Raw genomic sequence first — 21,373 nt, forward strand, 5'->3', positions numbered from 1 at the left:
CGGTTGTGGCTGTTTTTTTCTCTGTTAAACAGAGTACAGGAGAAGGAAAATGTCGCAGATAAGGCGTGTACATAATAATGTTTCGTAGAGATAGCTTAGAATATCTGAATTAGTGCGCAATATTTTAGAGAAGTCATTTATGACCATTTGTATTATTAGTGTCGAGTTTCGAACGAGCGACGACGCTCACGAAGCAAGAGCAACATCGGTGTGCTTTGAAATAGACAAGCAATACGTGTGCGACTGTATTAGTGCGTCGCGAGCGTTGAGTGTAGTTTGAGTTGGTAGCGGGAGAGTAGCTTTGGTGCATCGCAAATCAGAGAGAGGTCTTTAGTCTGGTTTTCAGTGTTGAAGCGAGCAGTTTGGTTTCAAGTGGTGGGTGGTGGGATCTTGAAAAAAAGAAAAGACTCTCGCTCGGTTTAGGCCAAAAACTACGACACTGGGGTCAATCGGGACACATGGGGCGAATTGGGACAGCAGTTTTAACCATGTTGGAGCACAATGTTTTGATTTTTCCGGTTGGTTTCGGTTAGAACAAACTCAGGCCAACAAAATGTGTACATCCATTTCCAAATTTAAAAGCTTTAAGTGCTCTAAAAACTGCTGTCCCTATTCAGACTGTAGTCCCGATTCACCCCAGATTACGGGACACGGTAAAAAAAAATGGTGATTTTAATTTAACTTTTTGTCACTTAAACCAAGGGGTTTCCAGCATCAAGGATTACTGACCAGTTTAAATGGAATTACCAGGATTACTGGCAATATGTCATGAATTACTTTGAGTTCCCAGAATTACTTGGGATTTCCAGAAACCACGCAGAATTGCTCAAATTTATGAAAAAAATAGCTTGGAATTACTGCCTAGCTTCCAGCGTATTGAGAAAAGTCTTTGGAATTGGATCGAATGACAGCTGTCAAACGCACAAAACCACGTGCTTGGCAATAGTGCGTCCATGCAGGGAATTCCGGCACAAAATTCCGGGATTTTTATATGTTGTACGAGGAATTCCAGGAATTAAACAAAAATCTTAATTTGGCCTGGAAATAACATTAGTATTACAATTAATAAGTTTAAACTTTTCTAAAATTTTACACCATTGTATTTGTTGTCATTTTTGTTTTTTAGACATCTTAAACCAATTTTTAAGCTGTTTTAGTCATGTCATATAGAAATAAATAAAAAATAAATATGTATAAGATACTTATTTAATTTGAATTAGAAATGTGGTGCATATAACATTATATAAACAGCAAAAATTTGTTTAAGCTATCTAAAAACTGCTATCCTTGTTTAGATTGATATTATTAGTACTGAGCTAATTCTTTAAATTAAAAGCTTGAAAAACATAACAAATATAAAGAAAACATGTATTTTATGTCTTTTCAAAAACTTCCCGGGAATAAATAAATATTTTTCCCGTTTTCCGGGAAACTCAAAACATGGGAAAATTGAACGTCCTGCTTGGAAATCATTGAACAATTGGGTAAATATCAACATCAGTTTGACAACTGATTTTGGCGTTTGAGTGCATTTAAAATTCAAAGCACAACAAAGAACAAAAAAATCTTTAAAACTATCTAAAAGAAATTAGAGAGCATCCAAATTTGCGGACATTCCGAATCCGCTCTGTACTACTTACAACCATAAAATGCATCAAGTAAAAGCAAAATGCATTCTGCCGATTTACCTTTAAGGAATTAGTAGTAGTTACTTGAATTGATGAGAAATATACGAATTACTGAGTAACTATGGAATTACTCGAATTACTACGGAATTACTAGGTAGTTTCAGAATTACAGGAATTACTGCAGAATTGCGGAGTAATTCTGGAATTACTGAATTACTCAAAATCCGAAAGATCCCGTACTAGCTATAACTTTGGTTTTTTACATGAAAATTAATAGGCAATAAATACAATCATAAAAGGTTTATCGAAATTATCTTTTTAACAGTTAGTTTTTATTATTTTATTATTTTCTGAAGTATGTTTTCACAAACAAGAATCATGGAATTACCAGGATTACTGGGATTATTAGGAATTACCAGGATTACTCTGGAATTACTCAGTAAATCCGGAATTACAGAATTACTTGCTCAAATTCCAAGTAATTCCGGATTAGTGACCAGTCCGACACGATGCTGGAAACCCCTTGACTTAAACTTGATTTGCAAAAAAACACTATTTTCATTTTTTTATATGTTTTATAGGACTTCAAATGCCAACTTTAGAAATTTCCAGAATAGGCAAAAAATCTTTGACCGAGTTATGATTTTTTGAATCAATTCAGGCGTAATATTGAATGTTTGAACCCAGATGAAGTTATTTATGATTTTTTATATCCAAATGTGGGTGATATATAAGCATATATTGTTCAACAAATCTGATATTAAATATTCCGTTACATGAATTGCATTAACACTAACCAATAAAACAATAATTTACCTTGCGAATCTACCGCGAAGTAAGTCCATCGAAGAATGAACCAATTGTTTTAGAGAATCTGCAACAAAAAAGGCAGCAATAAAATTTAAAACTTCTATAGCACTCTCATTTCAGACTATTGGTTTCATTCTAGTTCTGATAAAACCACAGGACTTCCGATACGTTCACCCAAAAATAACACTCAATTTGCAATGTTCGTTGAAGACTGCTTTATTTTTGTTTTATCACTATCACTACTCAGCTTCAATCTTGATTCGCGTCATTCCGGAACCGGAAACTCACAGCTTGAATCCTTCGCCCAGCTTTTTGGCCGCACCGGAGATGTCGTCCTTGGCCTTGGCGGCGGCATCCTTTGCCTTTCCGGCCGCATCTTCCGCTCCCTTGGCCGCGTCCTTGGGGTCCGGCGTGGTCACGGCGTCCTTCACATCGGGCACGTCGGTTTTGACCTTATCGGTTGCGTCCTTGGCGGCGTCCTTGGCCGCATCCTGGGCGTACACGGCGCACACGAGTCCGACGAGCAGGAGCACCAGAGTCAGTTTCATTTTGAATAAGTTTTTTTTTGTTTGGGATTTAAGCTGTTCTGAGAAAGTAACCTGGACGAGCTTACACAAGTGACTGATACTTTGAAAGTCGCTACTAAACTCTTTTATAGTCGCAAAAAAATCATGCAGGTGTTTGCCAATTAGAAAGAAAATTTGTTCTATAAAAATGAGGGGCCGATGAGAACAACCATTAGAATACAATTGAAGCTAAACTTTTCCCCTGCTTAGCAGTTCAAGCAGCTCAGACGCCACTTCCAGAACTTCCTGAACTCTCCACGTGACGAGTGGCCGTCGGTGCCGGAGTTTGCGCGGGAAATGCACGCCCCACAGCTATGAGGAAAAGCACTCGAATTGGGCGATGGCGTGATGCGTGCTGCTTATTATTAGTCTGTTTATTACGCACCTAAAGCGAGAACCAGGGAAAAGTTTAGTAGACCTTTATGTTAGTCATCGACGCTGAGGCCCGACATCTAATCTCAATCATTTAATCGTTTGTAATTTCAGCGCACGTTTTAATCTGATTAACCTGAGCGATCCAAACGTTTACATAATTATTCAATCACGCGTTGTATGTTTAATCAGGGATTGGGAGTATTTTTTTCACTCACATCTTTGTTGCAAATGCTGTTTCATTGAGAGCTGCTAAACGATTGTAACTTCTATTTAATTGGTTTAATCACTTTGTTTGCTTTGGTACAGCTATCGTCACTGTATAAATTATGCTTTGTTTCGTAAAAAAATGGCCTAGAGCATTGCTTGTCTGTATTATAGGAACCATATATTTCCTGGAAACTGTCGCTTTATGACACCAGTGGTGGCTAAAGTAAATTTGTAAATTTTATATTTTTTTTGTTAAATAAATGGTTTAAGGTTTGAATATTTGAATATAAAAAAAGTATCTATCAAAGAACCAGAGGAATAATTAATTTAATCATTTTTTTTGGGCTCCTAAAATAAAATCGTTTCAGCTATTTTTTTTTTATTCAACTATTCAACCAAGGAAAGAATTATCAATCTGAATTGCTCAGTATGTATGCAAATTTAACGAAATTCTGTCCTCTTTTGTACTAAGCTGCGATTCCTATCTAGATATTACAAGAAAGCACACCGGCATCGATATGCCACTTGGTTCCCTTCTGGAAGCCAGTGAAGGGATTTTTGTTCTAAATCAAACATGTCCCATTTTTTTTTATTTTTGCGAAGCTATAATTGACCTACTGATTAATGATGATTTCCATAACTTCACAAGGAATAACAAAATCGTCAACAAAAAGTATCAACACGCGTAGGGTACATTTCTAAACAACAGAATGCAGTGGAAATTTTGTAAACGATGCAAAATTTATTTATGCAAGATCTTGTCAATCAATGAGTGAAGTTATCGCCTTAAGGCAGGGATGCCCAAAGATGGCCAAATTTTAATGAAAATTTAAGGGCAATTAGCTGAAATTAATCAAAAATGCATTCCCCTGTGTAGTTATAAAATCATTTTAAGCATGTTTGGGTTTATTAAAATTCATTTGACCGATTCTTCGGCTCCTTTTCAAAAAAATCCAAGTTTTGCCTTTCTTACTAAAGAAAGGTAAAGGTTTTACTTTAAGCCAGGACGTCATTTCCATCTTCGTAAATATGTCGATTCAGCATGAATTTTAATCGGAAAAATCGTCAAAAAATCACACTGCATCGATTTTTGACGCCTCGTCGCCAAGTTGTCAAGTTGAGCTTTGAATACTGGCGCGAGAATGCTGGCGCATATATTTGCTGGTTCGACTTATACTCGTTTGTAGTAGCTTGTCTACCGATGTTTCCTACAACATGTAAGATATCGTAGCTTTTCGGTTTCTTTTGCCCTGTTTGTTTTTGCATAACTGTCCAATGTTTATTTAAAAACTTTTGTGACATAGGACATTCATCCGGCTACAATCTCTTTGTTTTCCGTGTGCTCCGAAAATCGCCTAAAAGTAGACTTAATTTTTTCGTGATTTCGTAAGTTTATTTAACAAGGTTCATTGGATTCCAATAGGAGCTTTCTAAGCTTTTCATCGTTTATATCGTTTTCAAAATTTTCAATGCTGGCGACGCCAATGGCTTTCTACCTAATGTACTCGTGATTGAGTGTGTAGTGGTGCGGTTGTAAAAATAAAAATAAAAATCTCTGACTCTGTCACATTCGTAGAAGCTGAATGGCTATCTTCCCTGCACCGTGCGGCACACGCGGTTCACTTATACCTCGGTTTTTCTTTGCGCCTACCGCGGTGTGCGTTGTCACTGGCGCATGTGAAGCTTGCTATGCTCTCGTTTGTCATAAACGCTTGTTTTATTAAGAATATGTACGATTAAAAATATTCTTTTGGTGAAAATGGCGTTTTTTGTTTCTTTTGGAAATCATATCATTTATAATACTTTGCTTTCATCATAAGACTTTCTTCTTCTTCTAAACAAAGTCAATGTTATGAATTGAAAGAAGTTCTACCATCGTTATATTCTTTAGTAAGAAAGGCTCTATCTCACCCCAGGTGGGATTAAATCGGTTTTTTTTCAGCGTTTTGGCTGTAGTGGCAAAATAAAAGAAGAAAGCCCCCAATGTTATTACATATTTGGAAAGATAATTGATTTTCCTACAAAGAAATATCATGCATAATGAACCATATAGTACCTGTGCTTCCCCTGAAATAAAAATGTAGCGTGACGGGACAACATCGTAAAACTGGACTTTTGAAAGGCATTCTACGAAAATCGCTACAGTTTTGTCAGTTTGATTTTTAAAAACTTTTGCTCTTCTACACATTATCACAAATTAAAAAACGAATCTTTTGCTCCTTGAACTGAAATAATTGGTTGAAATTTGAGTTTTTGCCAGCCATTTCTTTTTGTGACGGGACAACGAAAGGAGCAGATTTATGAAAAAACTCCTCTCCCGTTCAATGGCTTGCAGACCACATTTGGTCAATATTCTTGGCTTTTAAGGTAAGAAAACGCATTTAAAGCACATTGCAATTATTGCATCATAATAAAAATGATTTTTTTCATATTAAAAATCACATTGAAAATTGAAAAATGTGACATTTTGGTGTAGCTTCGCTAAGAATCGGTCATTTTAATTTTTTTTTTTAAATTTCGATGTTCAGAACTTCAAAAGTTTTTTTTGCTGAAATTCTTGTTTTCGTCAAATTTTAGATTTTTTCAAAACTAATGATTGCAAAACAACTGTACACACAAACGGCGGTCGCTTGATTGTGATGATGTGATGCATGGCAGCATGCAAGTATATCAAAATCTGCATGGAATCTGTCATCGTGCATTTTTTTTGCGATATGGGGGTTTGACATTTTTGCCCGTTACTGATAATTGGGTACTAAAGCACTATGTCAATTTTTATGTACAACGGTAAAAAACACGATTAAAAACCATTTCTGATCACTTTTTTCATTTTAATGCAACATTTTTTTTTGACACGACAACATTTTTTCGATGGATCAACTATGGTCCCCTTGGAACGAGCTGTCAAGTAGGAGCTTTTCTGTCAAGAAGGATCGCGAGGTTAATTTTTCAAAATTGATTTAAAAATCCATTTTAAACTCTTTGTGGTCGTACAACGGGTCATTGTACTCAGACAAATAAGCTTTATCGCTGTAAACAATAATATCAGCAATCTAAGCTTCATTTTAGGACCCAATTATCGACATTACCAACGGCTGATTGATTGTACTGCAGAAAAAAAAATCTTAACAGTACGAGGATTAAACCATCAACTTCTAGGTTGTTGATCCGACACGCTACCACCGCGCCATAGAGTTATCTACGTGCGCACACGCAGAAAAATACTTTGTAGAATCAGCCTGTACGAGGTTTGATTCAACAAAAATTTTGTTGAATATAATCAACGCCGATTTTGCGTTGAAACAAACTTTGATTTTCTCTATTCCACAAAAATCTTACGTTGTTTTGAAAAGGTTGCTTTGACGTTTAGCGTTGATTCAACAAAAATCTTGATTTTCAAATCAACAAAACGTTTTGTTGATTCAAATATGCCTTATTTTTCTGCGTGCATAGGTTTTACGCCGACTCGATTTTTAGGTTAGAAATTTGACAGTTCGGCTGCACTGTTTACATTTTTTGCACGTGTGTCTAAGTAAAAATGTGTGTGCGTGTGCGCTCGTGACGTCACGCTGTAGAACCTAATTGATGAGTTGTGAAGGACAGAGCACCAACATATCGAGAAATTCCCCAAAGAAAAAAAGATCCCCAAAATTCGATATCAATCCTGAGACATTCGATGAAAACCAAAAAGGCTCCGAAAATGTTTGTCACTTGTCTTATGTAAGAAGTTTCAATCTTGTCGGGATCGCAGTAAGCCGCGCGCGCGAACGGTTGGGGAAAAAAAATCGCAGCACGATTTCTGACGGTTCGAAATGCTTCTAGAGAATTTAAAAGTTGTCGATTTTCAATTGGTTTGCAAAAAGTTCACATTTTCTTGTGATAAGATATTGTATAGTTTTCAAAACAAGCCATAAGTGCATCTTCTTTGTTAGAACCACCGAACCATGGGGAAATATTGGTTGGGAGCGGACATACTCAGTGCAAAAGTGAAAGTGTTCACGTCAAACGATCGGCCTGTCTCCTGAGAAGAACCTGGAATCTGACGATCGGGATACCACATCGCGGCGTCTTTTGAAGATTTGGGCTTTATGTTAAAGATTTGCTGTTTCTTGGTGAGAGCTTTCCATCATAAGTTGTTAAATTATTATATTCCCCTATATTATGATATTATAAATTAAATAACCCTTCTATCCCTTCCCCATTATCCCTTTCCCAATTCCCATTTTCCCCAACTTCAATTGCCCAATTTCACTTCCCTCCTAAAAGTATATTTTTTTGCCAATTTACACTTACACACCACACCTAACAGATTCGGAGCGTTTGGTACGGTATGTCCACGCATCCTTCCTCCCCTGTTGATTCTGTGAAATGTGATCCGTTCACCGAATCTGTCTCTGCGGTTAATGCAACGCAGTAAGACTGGCCGCTTTAATTTTTGCTGTACATTTTTGGGGTTACTTGGATGTACTGCAATTATTAATATTGACAAGAAAGGACTTGAGGCGTAATCTAACCGCAAGTTCTTCCAGGATGCTTTCTTCGGACTGGCTGCGCTTGTGTTCGATTAGATTAGATTAGATTAGATTAGTAAGATGTTTCAATCTTGTCGTGCTATCTTGTCACTCCCTGAAAATTGATGTAAGTGCGACAACTGGCCAAAAGGATTTCAGGTCAGAACGCGTTTGACGCACGTACAAGTTAGACTACCTTAAACATTTGTAATTATAACTCGAGACACCAGCAACTAAATTCATCCAAACTTCGGGACAATGCACAGAATGGTCAGCCAAACAAAACTTGTTTGTTATTGTTTACATTGCGTGCTCTAGTTTTTGTTTATTCAAGGTCAAACATTAAAACGCGGTTTTCTCGGAACGTCGAAATGGCGGGTGCGTCAGGATAGCACGACGACGTCGATGTGTTGGTGAGAACTGCAGATCGCTGACATATTTGCACGCGGGCATAAATGAGCTATGAGCATGCTGCAAAAACTGTTATAAAATGTAAAATTTTCTGCAGCAAATCCACTGTTGCAGATTTTGATATATATTTTACCTTTGGGTGAGGAAACTCAATAGTGATGAAAATCCATATGTGCTTTTCACCCAAAATGGTCTGGGTTAAATCCCAGTCTTTCCGGTTAGCGTTTCTTAAGTCGAGAAATGCTTCTTATCGCTTTCCTTCGGATGGTAAATGTCCGTCCAGGTCTGAATGTTAAGTCAGATCGATAGGTCATTCCAGGTGTAGGAGTCGTCTACCTGGAGTTGGTACCGTCATTTGTGGTACACATGGGGCGAACTGTTTTAGCCTTGTTACTGTACACTATTTCGATATTTTTGATTGGTTTCGGAAATAACAGACACAGATTAACAAATATAGTGCAACGATTTCCAAATTCTAGCATGTAAGTGCTATAAAACATGCTGTCCCTATTTAGACTGTTGTCCTGATTTTCCCTAAATGACGGTACTAAAAACAATGTACCAAACCAAACCTGCTTCGGTGATTGTTGCTGATCGGTAGTTTAACTTGCAATCCAAAAGTCGTCAGTTCGAATCCCGGGGTGAAAGAGAACTAGGTGTAAAAAGGGTAAAAATAGGTTTGTGCACTCTCCCTATCCATGCCTTCGAGTAGTTATTGTGATGTATTGTTAAACGAATTTGATCCACGGCGGTAGATTTTCGAGGGGGTTCGGGTTGGGTTCGAGTAGAGACCGTCAAGACCTTTGGGTTGTAGAGTAAATTGTTTCGAAAAATTAACGATTTTTCAATCATTAAAATTTGGCATTTGGTGCCTACCCGCCTGTCTACGAAATATTTCGCTAGTTTTCGTTGCAACAGGAAGATGTCGCATAACAAGTGAAATGTTTCAAACACGACACGAAACCCCCGCAAAACGTCAAACCTGCGATCTGTCAGCTTGCGTAAACAATTTTTGGTCAGTGAAGCGGAATGAAAACAATTTTCTCACAAACGCAAATTTCGCTCCGGTGCCTGTGAAAATGTCGAAACAATTTGTGGGCTTTTCCGACGACGACATCTACAAGATCACGCGTCAAACCAACGGAAAGGATGCCGGTAAGTGTGGCCATGCTGTGGAGTGTTACGGTTTGTCGAATTCAATTTATTCTGCCCACAGGAAAGAACATTTCGCGCCCACACGCAGTCCGGCTGGGGAAGGCCAAACCGGTGGTCCAGGTGGCAACCGTTGCCAGTGCTAGGGAGCATGTGCAGACCAACGACGCGGACAGCAGCACGGCCACCAGTTGCGTCGACTCGAGCATCTATCCGAACCATCCGATTCAACAGGCGGTCGCGTTCAAGCCACTTCCGGCGATGATGCACGCCCCGGAGGACGAGTCCATTCTGATTCTGACAAACCAACAGCAGCAACAGCAACAAGCGATGGCCACCGCGGGGAATGTACTCTGCTCGATTGAGAAGCCAAGGCCGGGTGGAATTTCGACTTCAACGCCGGCGGTGGTCGTGCAGGAATCTGTTACTCCGTTCAAAGGGATGTCGTTGAAGGATTTTGAACAGCAACGGCGACTGATGCAAGAACAGAACCGACAGAAGCGGGACATTTTGCAAAAGGCGATTGATCAACAGTAAGATTTTAAATATTGCTATGTGTGAAAGTTACATTTTTCCCTTTTCAGCACTCAAAAAACGGCAGCTGAAGCGAATAAACTGCAGGACATAAAATCAGAACTAGCCAAGCTGGATTCCGATTTGGCTAGTGATGTCGCCATTCTCCGGAAGCAGATTGACGCCGCAAGTTTGCACTTTTCCAACGTTGAGTATGTGCTTGTCGCTATTATGCCACTCGATTCTAATGAAACTTTTTTCTCCTCATTCAGGAAGAACTACCTCAACATCGAAAACCTTTTCCTGAAGGCCAAGGTGGACCTGCACCAGGCCCTCGAACGGAAGGAGATGCTCACGGAGCACCTTTGCACAATCATCTCCCACAACGAGGAACGCAAAGCCAAGCGACTGTCCGAGCTGATGGAGAAGGTGGGACTGTCCGTCAACGGGGATCTCACCACGGACGAGACTTTTGCCCACAGTGACGTGTCCTCGTCGCAGGTCACTTCTACGGCGGACTACTCGCCCAGACAGCAGTGATCGAACAAAGTGAGGTCGCCAAATGTTACGTACTACTTTTTAACCACAACTGCCTTTACTTCCCCGCGTTCTGTGAGGCGAGAGAGAAAGAAATTAAATCGAATCAACCAAAAATAAGCGAATTGTTCTAAACGTGTGATGTGATCAAGCGTGGGAAGGAATGCGAAGGAAGAAAGTCTTGCAATATTTTACAAACTGTTTTTTACAACTCTCTTGCTCTTGTTTGTTTATCCGATAATTTAATCTATGTTTAGGCAATGTTGATGTTTCTTCTAAAAAGATTATGTAGTTCTATTTTAAGTACTGACATTACACTCCTCAATACAAGTATTCTCTTCTATTTTCCTGTTAACTTTTGCACAAACTATAAAACAATAGATTTAGGGAACAGCAGAAAGGAAAGCTTCCGGAATACAAATTAATGTTAGACTCATAACAGCCTTATTCGGTGCCGAATTGATATTCTACAGAGCAAATACAAATATTTAATCAATGCGAACAATTTTAGATCTTGATATAAGCGGAAGCAAATATGCATTTTATATTACTAATAGTTTCCAAGCATTTTTATACCCCATTGTAATAATAAAACAAATAAAATAAAAAAAAAACTCATATTATTTTCTTATTCGAAATTTTGTCATTTTTTCCCGATTTCTTTAAATTTGAAAGCAAAAAGGTAATCAAAAATCTTTTGAAAATCTGTAACTTTCGGTCAGTTACGAACGCTCAGTCACAAGGACTCCCAGAGATATCCCAAGATCGGCTCAATAGGGGAAGGAAAAGACCACTTTTGCTCTCCTTAAGTGTATATCTTCCAAACGTTTTTTTTTTTTATTTGATTTCTACCTAGTTTGGTTGGATAAATAGGGGCGATCCCCTTTTTTGTATCACACATAGATCTCAAATTGTATGACAGTACTGTGAACATTCTGCATGAGTTGAAAGCTTAATCTGTTTGGATGAGGGTAGCGAATGACCAAGAAGGTTAAGGCTGCCAGATATAAATTAGGGGAAATCTACCCTTTCCAATCAAACACCTATCTTCGTCATATGGAAAGTTTGATGCACGATTAAAGCTCCAAAAATACTATTTGGGCTATAAACTTACCAGCAACAGCACCGCCTCGAGTAAGCACTCAAATGTATACCAATTACTGGCCAAAAAGATCACATTTAATGCACTTTTGATCATAATTTGTATTTTGCGAGACCACTTCTCATCATTTTGTTGGCACACACAGTGACACACACGAGAATCCCTCAAACGCTTAATGAATATCGCCAAAATTAACTTTTCACTTTCGCTTACTTTTTCACGGCGCTTAAGATATGAAATTGCTTCCAACTACCGGCAACATGTTCTTTTGATCATTAGTAAGGCACTCACTTGAAGAATAATCCCAAAAAATGTAATAAATTAGCAAGCGCCATCAAAAAAACAAACGCGCCAAGTCGTTTGACGTTTCAATTTTCACTTTGCATTCAAATCGAAGGCTGAAGAAAACCGAGCGAGAGACGAAGGCAAAAAAGAACAAAGGCTGGCCGTCAACACCACCAGCAGCACAGCCAGCGATGCCAGGAAACTTTCCCTATAAATGCCACTTTTCGTGAGTGTTCGTTTGAACTGTCAGCGCAAATGGCAACACTCGAGAGAGTGTTGGAAGAAAAAAGAACTAAGCCGATATTAGAAAAATGGGCGTGGCCCAATGCATTCGCCTCGATTAGAATACCCTTGGGAATTTTTTTTTGTTAAATGCTTGGTAAAGAAATAGAATAACTTTTAGTGAAAGTGAAAATAAACAGAAATGTTCACAAAAACTTGCTCTACTCGTTGGTGTACTTGGTTTTAGTAAAATTCAAGGGAGACTCTAGATTATCCAGCATCATTCAAACACGACGGCTTATTAGGATTAAAATGGGTAGATTTCCCCTAATAAACAACAACATGTTAGGCAGATAAGAGTAGGTACTTGATCAGAAGAGTATTTGATCAGAAGAGTATGTGATCAGAAGAGTTCTTTGAGTAGTGTCAAGCGTTAACAAAATAAACCGACATTTCCAAATTTTAGGGGTAATTTGATCCCTCTTCTACATTTTGAAAAAAATATTAAGAACCATTCTCCTCAATTATTGATTTTTTTTGTGAGTTACAGAAATTTAACATAAAACCTGTACAGGTTTGTTGAAAATTTAAAATGTTTTATATGAATCAATATCAGTTATCACAATCACAGTCATCTTCAACAATGCTAAAGGAATCCATGATAAACTAAACCAATAAAAAAAAACTAACTTAATCCACCTATGTGGTTGGAGCCTTCCTCACTTATTACCAACAATGGCTGATATGATGGAATTGTACAAAAATTTCATTTATTTTTTAGATCCGGAATAAAAAAGTACATAAATATCACTTAAGTGGCCATACATCGAGACAGGGTTGCCAGATCATCAATGTTTTGACTCGTTGGAAAGGTCTTTTGATAACCTAACCAACGATGGGTCGGATGATGGATCCGGACATTGTTTACATACATTTAAGTGAGATCCGGCTTCAAAAAAGTACATAAATGTCACTTAAGTGACCATATCTCGAGACAGGGTTGCCAGATCATCAATGTTTTGAACTAGTTGGAAAAGTTTTTTGATAACCTAACCAACGATGGGTTGGATGGTGGATCCGGACATAGTTTACATACATTTAAGTGAGATCCGGCTTCAAAAAAGTACATAAATGTCACTTAAGTGACCATATCTCGAGACAGGGTTGCCAGATCTTCAATGTTTTGAACTCGTTGGAAAGGTTTTTTGATAACCTAACCAACGATGGGTTGGATGGTGGATCCGGACATAGTTTACATACATTTAAGTGAGATCCGGCATCCAAAAAGTACATCAATATCACTTAAGTGTACATATCTCGAGACAGGGTTGCCAGATCTTCAATGTTTTGGAGTCGTTGGAAAGGTTTTTTGATAAACTAACCAACGATGGGTCGGATGGTGGACCCGGACATAGTTTACATACATTTAAGTGAGATCCGGCATCCAAAAAGTACATCAATATCACTTAAGTGGACATATCTCGAGACAGGGTTGCCAGATCTTCAATGTTTTGGAGTCGTTGGAAAGGTCTTTTGATAACCTAATCAACGATGGGTTGGATGATGGATTCGGACATAGTTTGCATACATTTAAGTGAGATCCGGCTTCAAAAAAGTACATAAATGTCACTTAAGTGACCATATCTCGAGACAGGGTTGCCAGATCTTCAATGTTTTGAACTAGTTAGAAAGGTTTTTTGATAACCTAACCAACGATGGGTTGGATGGTGGATCCGGTCATAGTTTACATACATTTAAGTGAGATCCGGCATCCAAAAAGTACATTAATATCACTTAAGTGTACATATCTCGAGACAGGGTTGCCAGATCTTCAATGTTTTGGAGTCGTTGGAAAGGTTTTTTGATAAACTAACCAACGATGGGTCGGATGGTGGACCCGGACATAGTTTTCATACATTTAAGTGAGATCCGGCATCCAAAAAGTACATCAATATCACTTAAGTGGACATATCTCGAGACAGGGTTGCCAGATTTTCAATGTTTTAGGCTCGTTGGTAAACTGTCTCAAGTTTTCGTAGAAGGGAAGAGTAAGCCACTCGGAAGAGTAAAACAGGGTTGTTGTTTGTCTCGATGCTCAGCACGTAAAGAAGGCCGCAGCCTGACGTGCGAGCTCTTTTATTCATCCTTCATAGTTTTCACTTCACTAATACCGTTACAAGTAAAGAGAACGTCAAATGACATTTTAATGATAGGGCGATACCTATCAGTTCTTCCCCCTTTAGAGAAAATACATAGTTTTAAGATAAGAAAATTCATTCAAGAAATTACAAAGGTAATGTAGTTATTTACACAGAAAATAATCCAAATTATCTAAATGATGAGAAAGAACTAAGTGTTCAGAAATCGTAAAATTATTATCTATAGATAAATTCACTATTTGAAACAGGCTTCCTGATTCTCTTCGAGCGCCGAAGGCAGACCACCGGCAATTCTGCCGCGGATGCGTCTCGCTTCCGGCTTTTGGATCGTGTCGTTGCAGCTTCCGGGAAACCCCGGAACAAGCCGCTTCCGCCGTATCCGGCCCCCAACATATCTTCGTCTAAATTCAGCATCTCAACGTCCAAATCCACCACTGCCGCGTCCGGCGCAGACTTCTCGAACGGCGTCATCAGGTTCGGCCGTTCGTCTTGTTGCTGGTAATGTGGTTTAAGCTGATCGCGATGCGCTAGCCACACCGCGCTTCCAGTCGACACCGATCTTCTTCGAATCCACAACACGACGATTCGTGCTACTAGGCGCCATCGCGTTTTCTTGTCCTCGCTCCACTGGGAACCGTGTTGAACGAGTATCTGTTTAAAATACAAATAAAATTGTTTTATGACATTTATAATGAAAACTGTAATAGCAAATCTAAAACTCAGGACAGAAATCCAGCATATCAGCCTGTGAACAAAGCCAATAGACCTTGATACAACAAGTAATTCATCACTATTGTGGATTTTCGATTGGGAATTAATGCAAACACTGCATGGAGTCAAGATATTTTGATCTATTTTATGAAAATATATGCTAGGTATGTCCCAAGTTAAAGAGACTACCTCATTCACCACCCTTTCAAAAAGTTTCCATTGAAACCATTGAGTTTCCACATCTACTATCTGATCATCTGTCAAACACTTCTCTTGAAAAGTTTTGGTTTTAGGTATGCTATAGTTTAACTTGTTTATAATTTGCTTTTCATTCAATGTACCATTGCACACACAACTATTTGAAATTAAACTAAATTTCCATGACAGACAATCATCGTCTTGAATAAAATAAATGAACTGAATTGAACAAATGAACAACAAACTAAAATTATGGAATTCTCCATTCGTCAATTTTTTAAGATTTTTTAGCAAACAAATTGAGAAAATTAATCTCAAAAATATAAATGACACAATGACTATTGCCAAACTGTCCAGCACACAATTACATTCAAGCGAACAAACCAACAGTTTTGGTTTGATGCTTTTAATAAGATTCCTGTTCAACATTTGTTGTTTCTCAATAGTGTACCAAATATGACTTTTCAAAAACAGATTTAATGATTTGTTACAGATGACTTGTAAACATTTCAATTTCCCGCTTTGAAAAAATAGCGGTTTGCCAACTTTGTCATTTAACAACCAGCAATCGTCCACAAATTTTTGATCATGCCGACCACAAAAATTGTCAACAAAGCGATTGTCTAACTTTTTAGCACATCCTTTACTCAAAATCAAAATAAATTGCAAATTTGCAATGCTCGTCAAAATTTCAGTCATCAATTTGTACAGAAACAACGAATTTTGTATAGCTTTAAACCCATTTTGGCAAACAATTACAGCAATCATAATCAAAAATATTATCATCAATTCAATGTTTTGCATATCATACTCGTTTTTCAAATTAGATTTACATAGCTTTAAACTCAAACTACTACCTTTTCGCCCTGACATCTCAGAAACTTCGTCAAATAATACTTTTTCAAAACAAACACTTTCCGAACTTTCTTGAAACATTCCCCAAATTGGGGTTAAAATCAAATTCTGAACATCATCAATACAACACTCAATTCCACAACCATCATTGCCAATCAGCAGCTTTTTGTCCGAACTCTCACAGTTATCAAGATTTGCTTGATTTGAGTTATCATTAGTGGTAAATAAACATTCCAAATCAAAATTGTCACTGTCTTCCCAATTTGAGGTAAAATATAAATTTGCTGCTATTGCATTGCTTGAAATATTCCCTTTGTTGTCAAAATTATGTTCAATCGAACCCACGTTATTTTCCAACATCACATCTTGTTTCATATCCAAAACATCGTCATACAAAAATAAGTTATTCAAACCACACACAACATTTTCTTCCCAATTTGGGGCACCTTCAAAACTCACGCTGACATCTGCTAAAAGTTCATTAAAACCTACATTCTCACATTCACCACCTTCCATGTTCTCATCATGTAAAAATCCAAAACCACAAAACAAGTTTTCATCCCAATTTGGGGCATCATCACAATTTTCATCAATATTATAACAAGTCTTATCAAACAAATAGTTCAAATCCAAAATCGAATCATCCTCCCAATTCGGGGTAAACAAACTTTTCAAATCAATGTCAACATAACTATAATCATCAATTGGTATAGAAAATGTGCTGTCATTCAACAAGCAACTATCATCAACTTCCAAATCAACCATTTGGTCCTCTATTTGTGTTTCATCCAATTTAACATAAGTTGTGTTCAAAACAGTAAAAATTTTCATGCATTGGTCGTTATTATCTTGAAAGTTTTCTATTTGGTTGAACATTTCCGCATTTGCGTACTCAATTTCACCACCTTCATTGCAGGAATAATCATCTGCAGTACTCTCACCCATGAAATTCACAAATTGTCTGTTAAAATAATCAAGTTTGAAGCAATTTTGCTTAGAATGACCCATTTTCCCACAAAAATCACACGAAATTCTAGTATGAGGATATCTCCTATCATAGCTTTTGTCAAAATACCTTTGTTGTTGTGTTTGGTTATTGAACCTTCGGTTAGTGTAAACTTGAGAATCAGAATTGTAGTTTTTATAAGGCTGAAATCTGGAATTGTTTCGCCTTTCTAGATAATTTTGTCCTTGCAACCCATCATTTTGTCTGTAATTTCTGTACCGTGAAGAACTTTGTCTTTGTGTTGTTGTCTTTTGAATGTAATGAATTTGTTCTGGTGTAAAGTAACTGTACTGTCCCAATTGAGATCCTCCAGGTTGATTGTTTAATGCGTCAACGTTTTGTTTTGCTATGTTCCATGTTGTGATGAACTTGTCCATCTTGTCTAAAGTCAAACCTTCCTCCTTCAGCAAATTCTCTTTGAGATTCCCGTCAAGAAGACCCGCCAGAACCCTGTCCATGATGGCCACGTCCTTAAACGCCCCAAAACCACAGAATTCCGCCTGCAGCTTGACCGCCTGCACGAAATCCTCATTGGATTCATCATGTTGCTGGTTTCGTTGACTAAAACGAAAGCGCTGGACTAAGTCCGGCTCTGTTTTGTCCAATTTTTGTTTCAGTTTCAACACAATGTCAGCATAAGAGGCCTTATCCAGCTCATCTTTGCTGTAGTGCAATTTTAATTGAGAAAAGAGAAATGGACCACAGATCGTCATGAAATGCGATTTCTGACGATCATCCGGCACTTGATTTGCGTGAAAGGTATAGGCTAGTCGATCGGACCAATCCGTAAATGACGTATCCTTCCTAAACATCTCAATAGAGGTAGAAATCCCGTTCAAACCCATGTCTTAAAAAATCACGAATAAAATCAAATTTCCCAAAGAAAACAAAATAAAAGAAAAACACACAAAAATCTCTATTACTGCAAATCCAGGGATCAAAACAAAGAAAAGCTTGCTACTCACCGATCTCGCACCCGGCCTTTGCCAGCAAGCAAACTTAACCTCCTGCACAAACTCGTCGTGCGCACCGTGCACCAGCACAGGAAAACGTCGTTCAGCGAAGCAAAAGTTTGTGCACCGGCTCAAACAGTTGAATTACACCGTGGCGATTTGGCCTCACTAAATTAAAGAAAAAGAAAAACTCTTAGTGAACCAATAAATAAAATGGCGAAACCCTTTGTTCAATCGAACAAAAGATTCACACACACACACTTACTGTCACAAGGCAAAATGTTAATTATTAGTACACCAAACTGTCGAAACAAAAATTTCCTTGGTGATACTGCCTAGGAAATTTCACTTTTTTTAAATAAAAAAGGCAAAAAGAGCTTGTTTGACCCCAATCGCCCTTACCTTGCGTTTCAGCTCCTCCAACACCAAAGAAAATCAACGCTCGCCGCGTCGCGTCGCCGACCAGTCAGCGTCCAAAATGGCGTCCTACGATGAAATTCCACCGACTACCGCACCTCCGCAGCCAATCAGCCGAAATCCTCCCACCGGTTGCAAATCCCGGCACCAGGAACTACCCGAAGAATTTACGCTCTCGATCCTCTTGGTTGCGGCACGGCACCTGCGGCAAACAGGAACACTAGCTCCACTCCTCCGATCCGCTACAGTAGCACACACACACCCGCGTAGTTGCCGGCGTGAACAAAATGGTTGCTTCCAACGCCGCACGAGGCTTTTTCAAGCAACAAATTCACCGCGTTTTGCTTAGAATCTCCCCCTACTCACGACCGACTCACGCACAAAATTTTTTTTTATCAGTGTTTGGAAGCCTCACCGGCCAATCGTTCTCCGCGAGGAAAAACGAACTTTTTGTAACCGAACAAAAATAATTATTGCACGCACCACGACCGCGTCCAGTTTCCTCGTCGCCAACTAAACTGTCTCAAGTTTTCGTAGAAGGGAAGAGTAAGCCACTCGGAAGAGTAAAAACAGGAGTTGTAGTTTGTCTCGATGCTCAGCACGAAAAGAAGGCCGCAGCCTGACGTGCGAGCTCTTTTATTCATCCTTCATAGTTTTCACTTCACTAATACCGTTACAAGTAAAGAGAACGTCAAATGACATTTTAATGATAGGGCGATACCTATCAGTTGGAAAGGTCTTTTGATAACCTAACCAACGATGGGTCGGATGATAGACCCGGACATAGTTTACATACATTTAAGTGAGATCCGGATATATGTGAAAACACATTTTTATACATAACTTTTGAACTACTTATCGAAACTTCAATCTGTATAAAACTCGATCTATGGGACCCTAAACCAAGTCGAATGCAACAGGTTCGGGTCAAATCGGTTCAGCCAGTGCCGAGAAACATGAGCTAGTTTGTTGGTCACATACATACATACACACACACATACACATACACATACACACACACATACACACACACATACACACACACATACACACAGACATTTGTTCAGTTTTCGATTCTGAGTCGATATGTATAAATGAAGGCGGGTCTTTGACGTTTTTATACAAAGTTCATTTTTAGAGCAGGATTATAGCCTTACCTCAGTGAGGAAGGCAAAACCTAAGGCTGGTTTCAGTGACTGTGAAAATGCAGCGATCAAGTCTCCCTAAAGGCACTTTTTAAAACAATTGATTGTTTCAAGTGCGTATGGGTTTTGTAGTTAAGTAGTTTTTCAAACAATTCATGCATGAGTTATAAAATAAAAATTATCATTATCTCTAATCTAATCTAACACAAACGTAGCCAGTCCAATGGAAAAAAATGGAATCGACGTAACACCTTAGCCTCGGTTTCTTCAACGGATCCACAGGCGTGTACCGTAAACCGGGGTGACTTTGATAGGATTTCAATTTATTTTTGGAATATTTTCCAACTGGTAAGGTTTATCTTAAGATTATTATTATTAAAACATGTACTGGGGTAGCCCACACAAGGTCCATACACCATTTTTGAAAAAAAGTTTTTTCAATAGTGTTTAAAAAAATAGTTACGTTAAAAATTCTTAGTTTGGATTCCGGGGTGACTTTGATAGTCATAGTTTTTCTTGTTAAAAACAGATTTAAGGTGTTCTAACTTTATTTTTACGTAAAATATACCATGACTTAGGCTGCTAATATACTTTTCAAGAATTAATGTTTATATTCAGTTAACTAAGTTTATAAGCTTTTTGACGAAATACATATTAATTTTAGGTAAAATTGTTTAAAAGTCAGAATTTTGCCTGAAATTCGTTAAAACTAGTTGTGTTTATAATATTATCGATTAATATTGTATTTAAATCTGATTTCTTAGCAAAAATCGAAAGTTTTAACAATTTATATGAAATTTATTCAATTGATAATGCCTATAAATTCGAAGATTTTTTTAAATCATGTTTCAAAAACATATAATATTTATTATTTACAAACTTATTTCACCTTCTCCTAGTGGAAAATTGTCCAAAGAATCCGAAAATGCAATCCGTTTTCCGATTCAAAATCATGTTCGTTTAGAAAATCATGACACTTTGAGAAGATTTAAATAATGCTATTCATTAACATTTTCTTAATTATAGTTAACTAACTTTTTAAACTTTTCAAAATTTTATGAAAAGTTCTTCTTGAGGTACTTTGAACACTTCTCTACCACGGTCAGTATGATTCCAGACCATTCCGGACGTATTTAATTTGTACTCTTCATTTTGCGTAAAAATCTCAAACCTATCAAAGTCACCCCGCCCTCCGGGTCTCCTAAGTGTGAAGGTATAGCACGGGGAGAGGGCTCCGAATACCTATATTTATACTTAGAATTTTTTGCGTCCGCCTTGGGATTCGTACCGACGACCTCCGGATTGTGAGTCCAGTGCGCGGTCCGCATGATCCACACAGACAGCTACTCCAATTAAAGCATGCTGGAAAGTCTTGTGATTAGGTTGCGCCCAAGCACTTTTATTGTCATTTATTGCAGTACATCAAAGAACATCCGAAAATGTATTACAAAAATTACAGTGGCCAGCCCTACTGCGTCGTGTTTACCGCAGAGAGGATTCTGAGAACGAATCACATTTCACAGAATCTACAGGGGAGAAAAGATACCTGTTTACAGTTTTATTATTGTGTAATGTAGGCTACGTTTAGTGTCAAAGTGTTGGTTTATAAT

The 21,373-nt window shown here is 38.0% G+C and overlaps 2 protein-coding genes and 1 long non-coding RNA gene across 3 annotated transcripts; 1 reads left to right on the forward strand and 2 right to left on the reverse strand.

Annotated features, from left to right (window-relative positions):
* Positions 1-2,638: 2,638 nt before the first annotated feature.
* LOC120413406 (uncharacterized) lies at positions 2,639-3,057 on the reverse strand. The gene has a single exon (XM_039574211.2). It carries the CDS (start codon positions 2,984-2,986, stop codon positions 2,723-2,725), a length of 264 nt encoding a protein of 87 aa, XP_039430145.1. The 5' UTR covers positions 2,987-3,057; the 3' UTR covers positions 2,639-2,722.
* A 6,392-nt stretch (positions 3,058-9,449) lies between these two features.
* On the forward strand, positions 9,450-11,321 carry LOC120413401 (RAB6-interacting golgin). Its single transcript, XM_039574201.2, has 4 exons — positions 9,450-9,663; positions 9,725-10,193; positions 10,245-10,385; positions 10,446-11,321. Exons 1-4 carry the CDS (start codon positions 9,450-9,452, stop codon positions 10,711-10,713), a joined length of 1,092 nt encoding a protein of 363 aa, XP_039430135.2. The 3' UTR covers positions 10,714-11,321.
* Positions 11,322-14,383: 3,062 nt separating this feature from the next.
* Positions 14,384-19,329, reverse strand: LOC120413426 (uncharacterized). The gene is made up of 3 exons (XR_005604943.2): positions 18,604-19,329; positions 18,214-18,369; positions 14,384-15,129 (listed from the first exon to the last, which is right to left on the reverse strand). It is a non-coding gene; the product is annotated as an uncharacterized LOC120413426 (long non-coding RNA).
* Positions 19,330-21,373: the final 2,044 nt, after the last annotated feature.

The sequence above is a fragment of the Culex pipiens genome, chromosome 3, assembly GCF_016801865.2.
Source record: "Culex pipiens pallens isolate TS chromosome 3, TS_CPP_V2, whole genome shotgun sequence".
In the NCBI taxonomy this organism is placed as follows: Eukaryota; Metazoa; Arthropoda; class Insecta; order Diptera; family Culicidae; genus Culex; species Culex pipiens.

Excerpts from the sequence above, each read along its gene's own strand:
- LOC120413406 (XM_039574211.2), bottom strand. The coding sequence starts at position 2,986 with ATGAAACTGACTCTGGTGCTCCTGCTCGTCGGACTCGTGTGCGCCGTG.
- LOC120413401 (XM_039574201.2), top strand. The coding sequence starts at position 9,450 with ATGTTTCAAACACGACACGAAACCCCCGCAAAACGTCAAACCTGCGAT. Across the intron at positions 10,194-10,244 it reads CAAAAGGCGATTGATCAACA|CACTCAAAAAACGGCAGCTG; the intron begins GTAAGATTTTAA and ends TTCCCTTTTCAG. Across the intron at positions 10,386-10,445 it reads TTGCACTTTTCCAACGTTGA|GAAGAACTACCTCAACATCG; the intron begins GTATGTGCTTGT and ends CTCCTCATTCAG.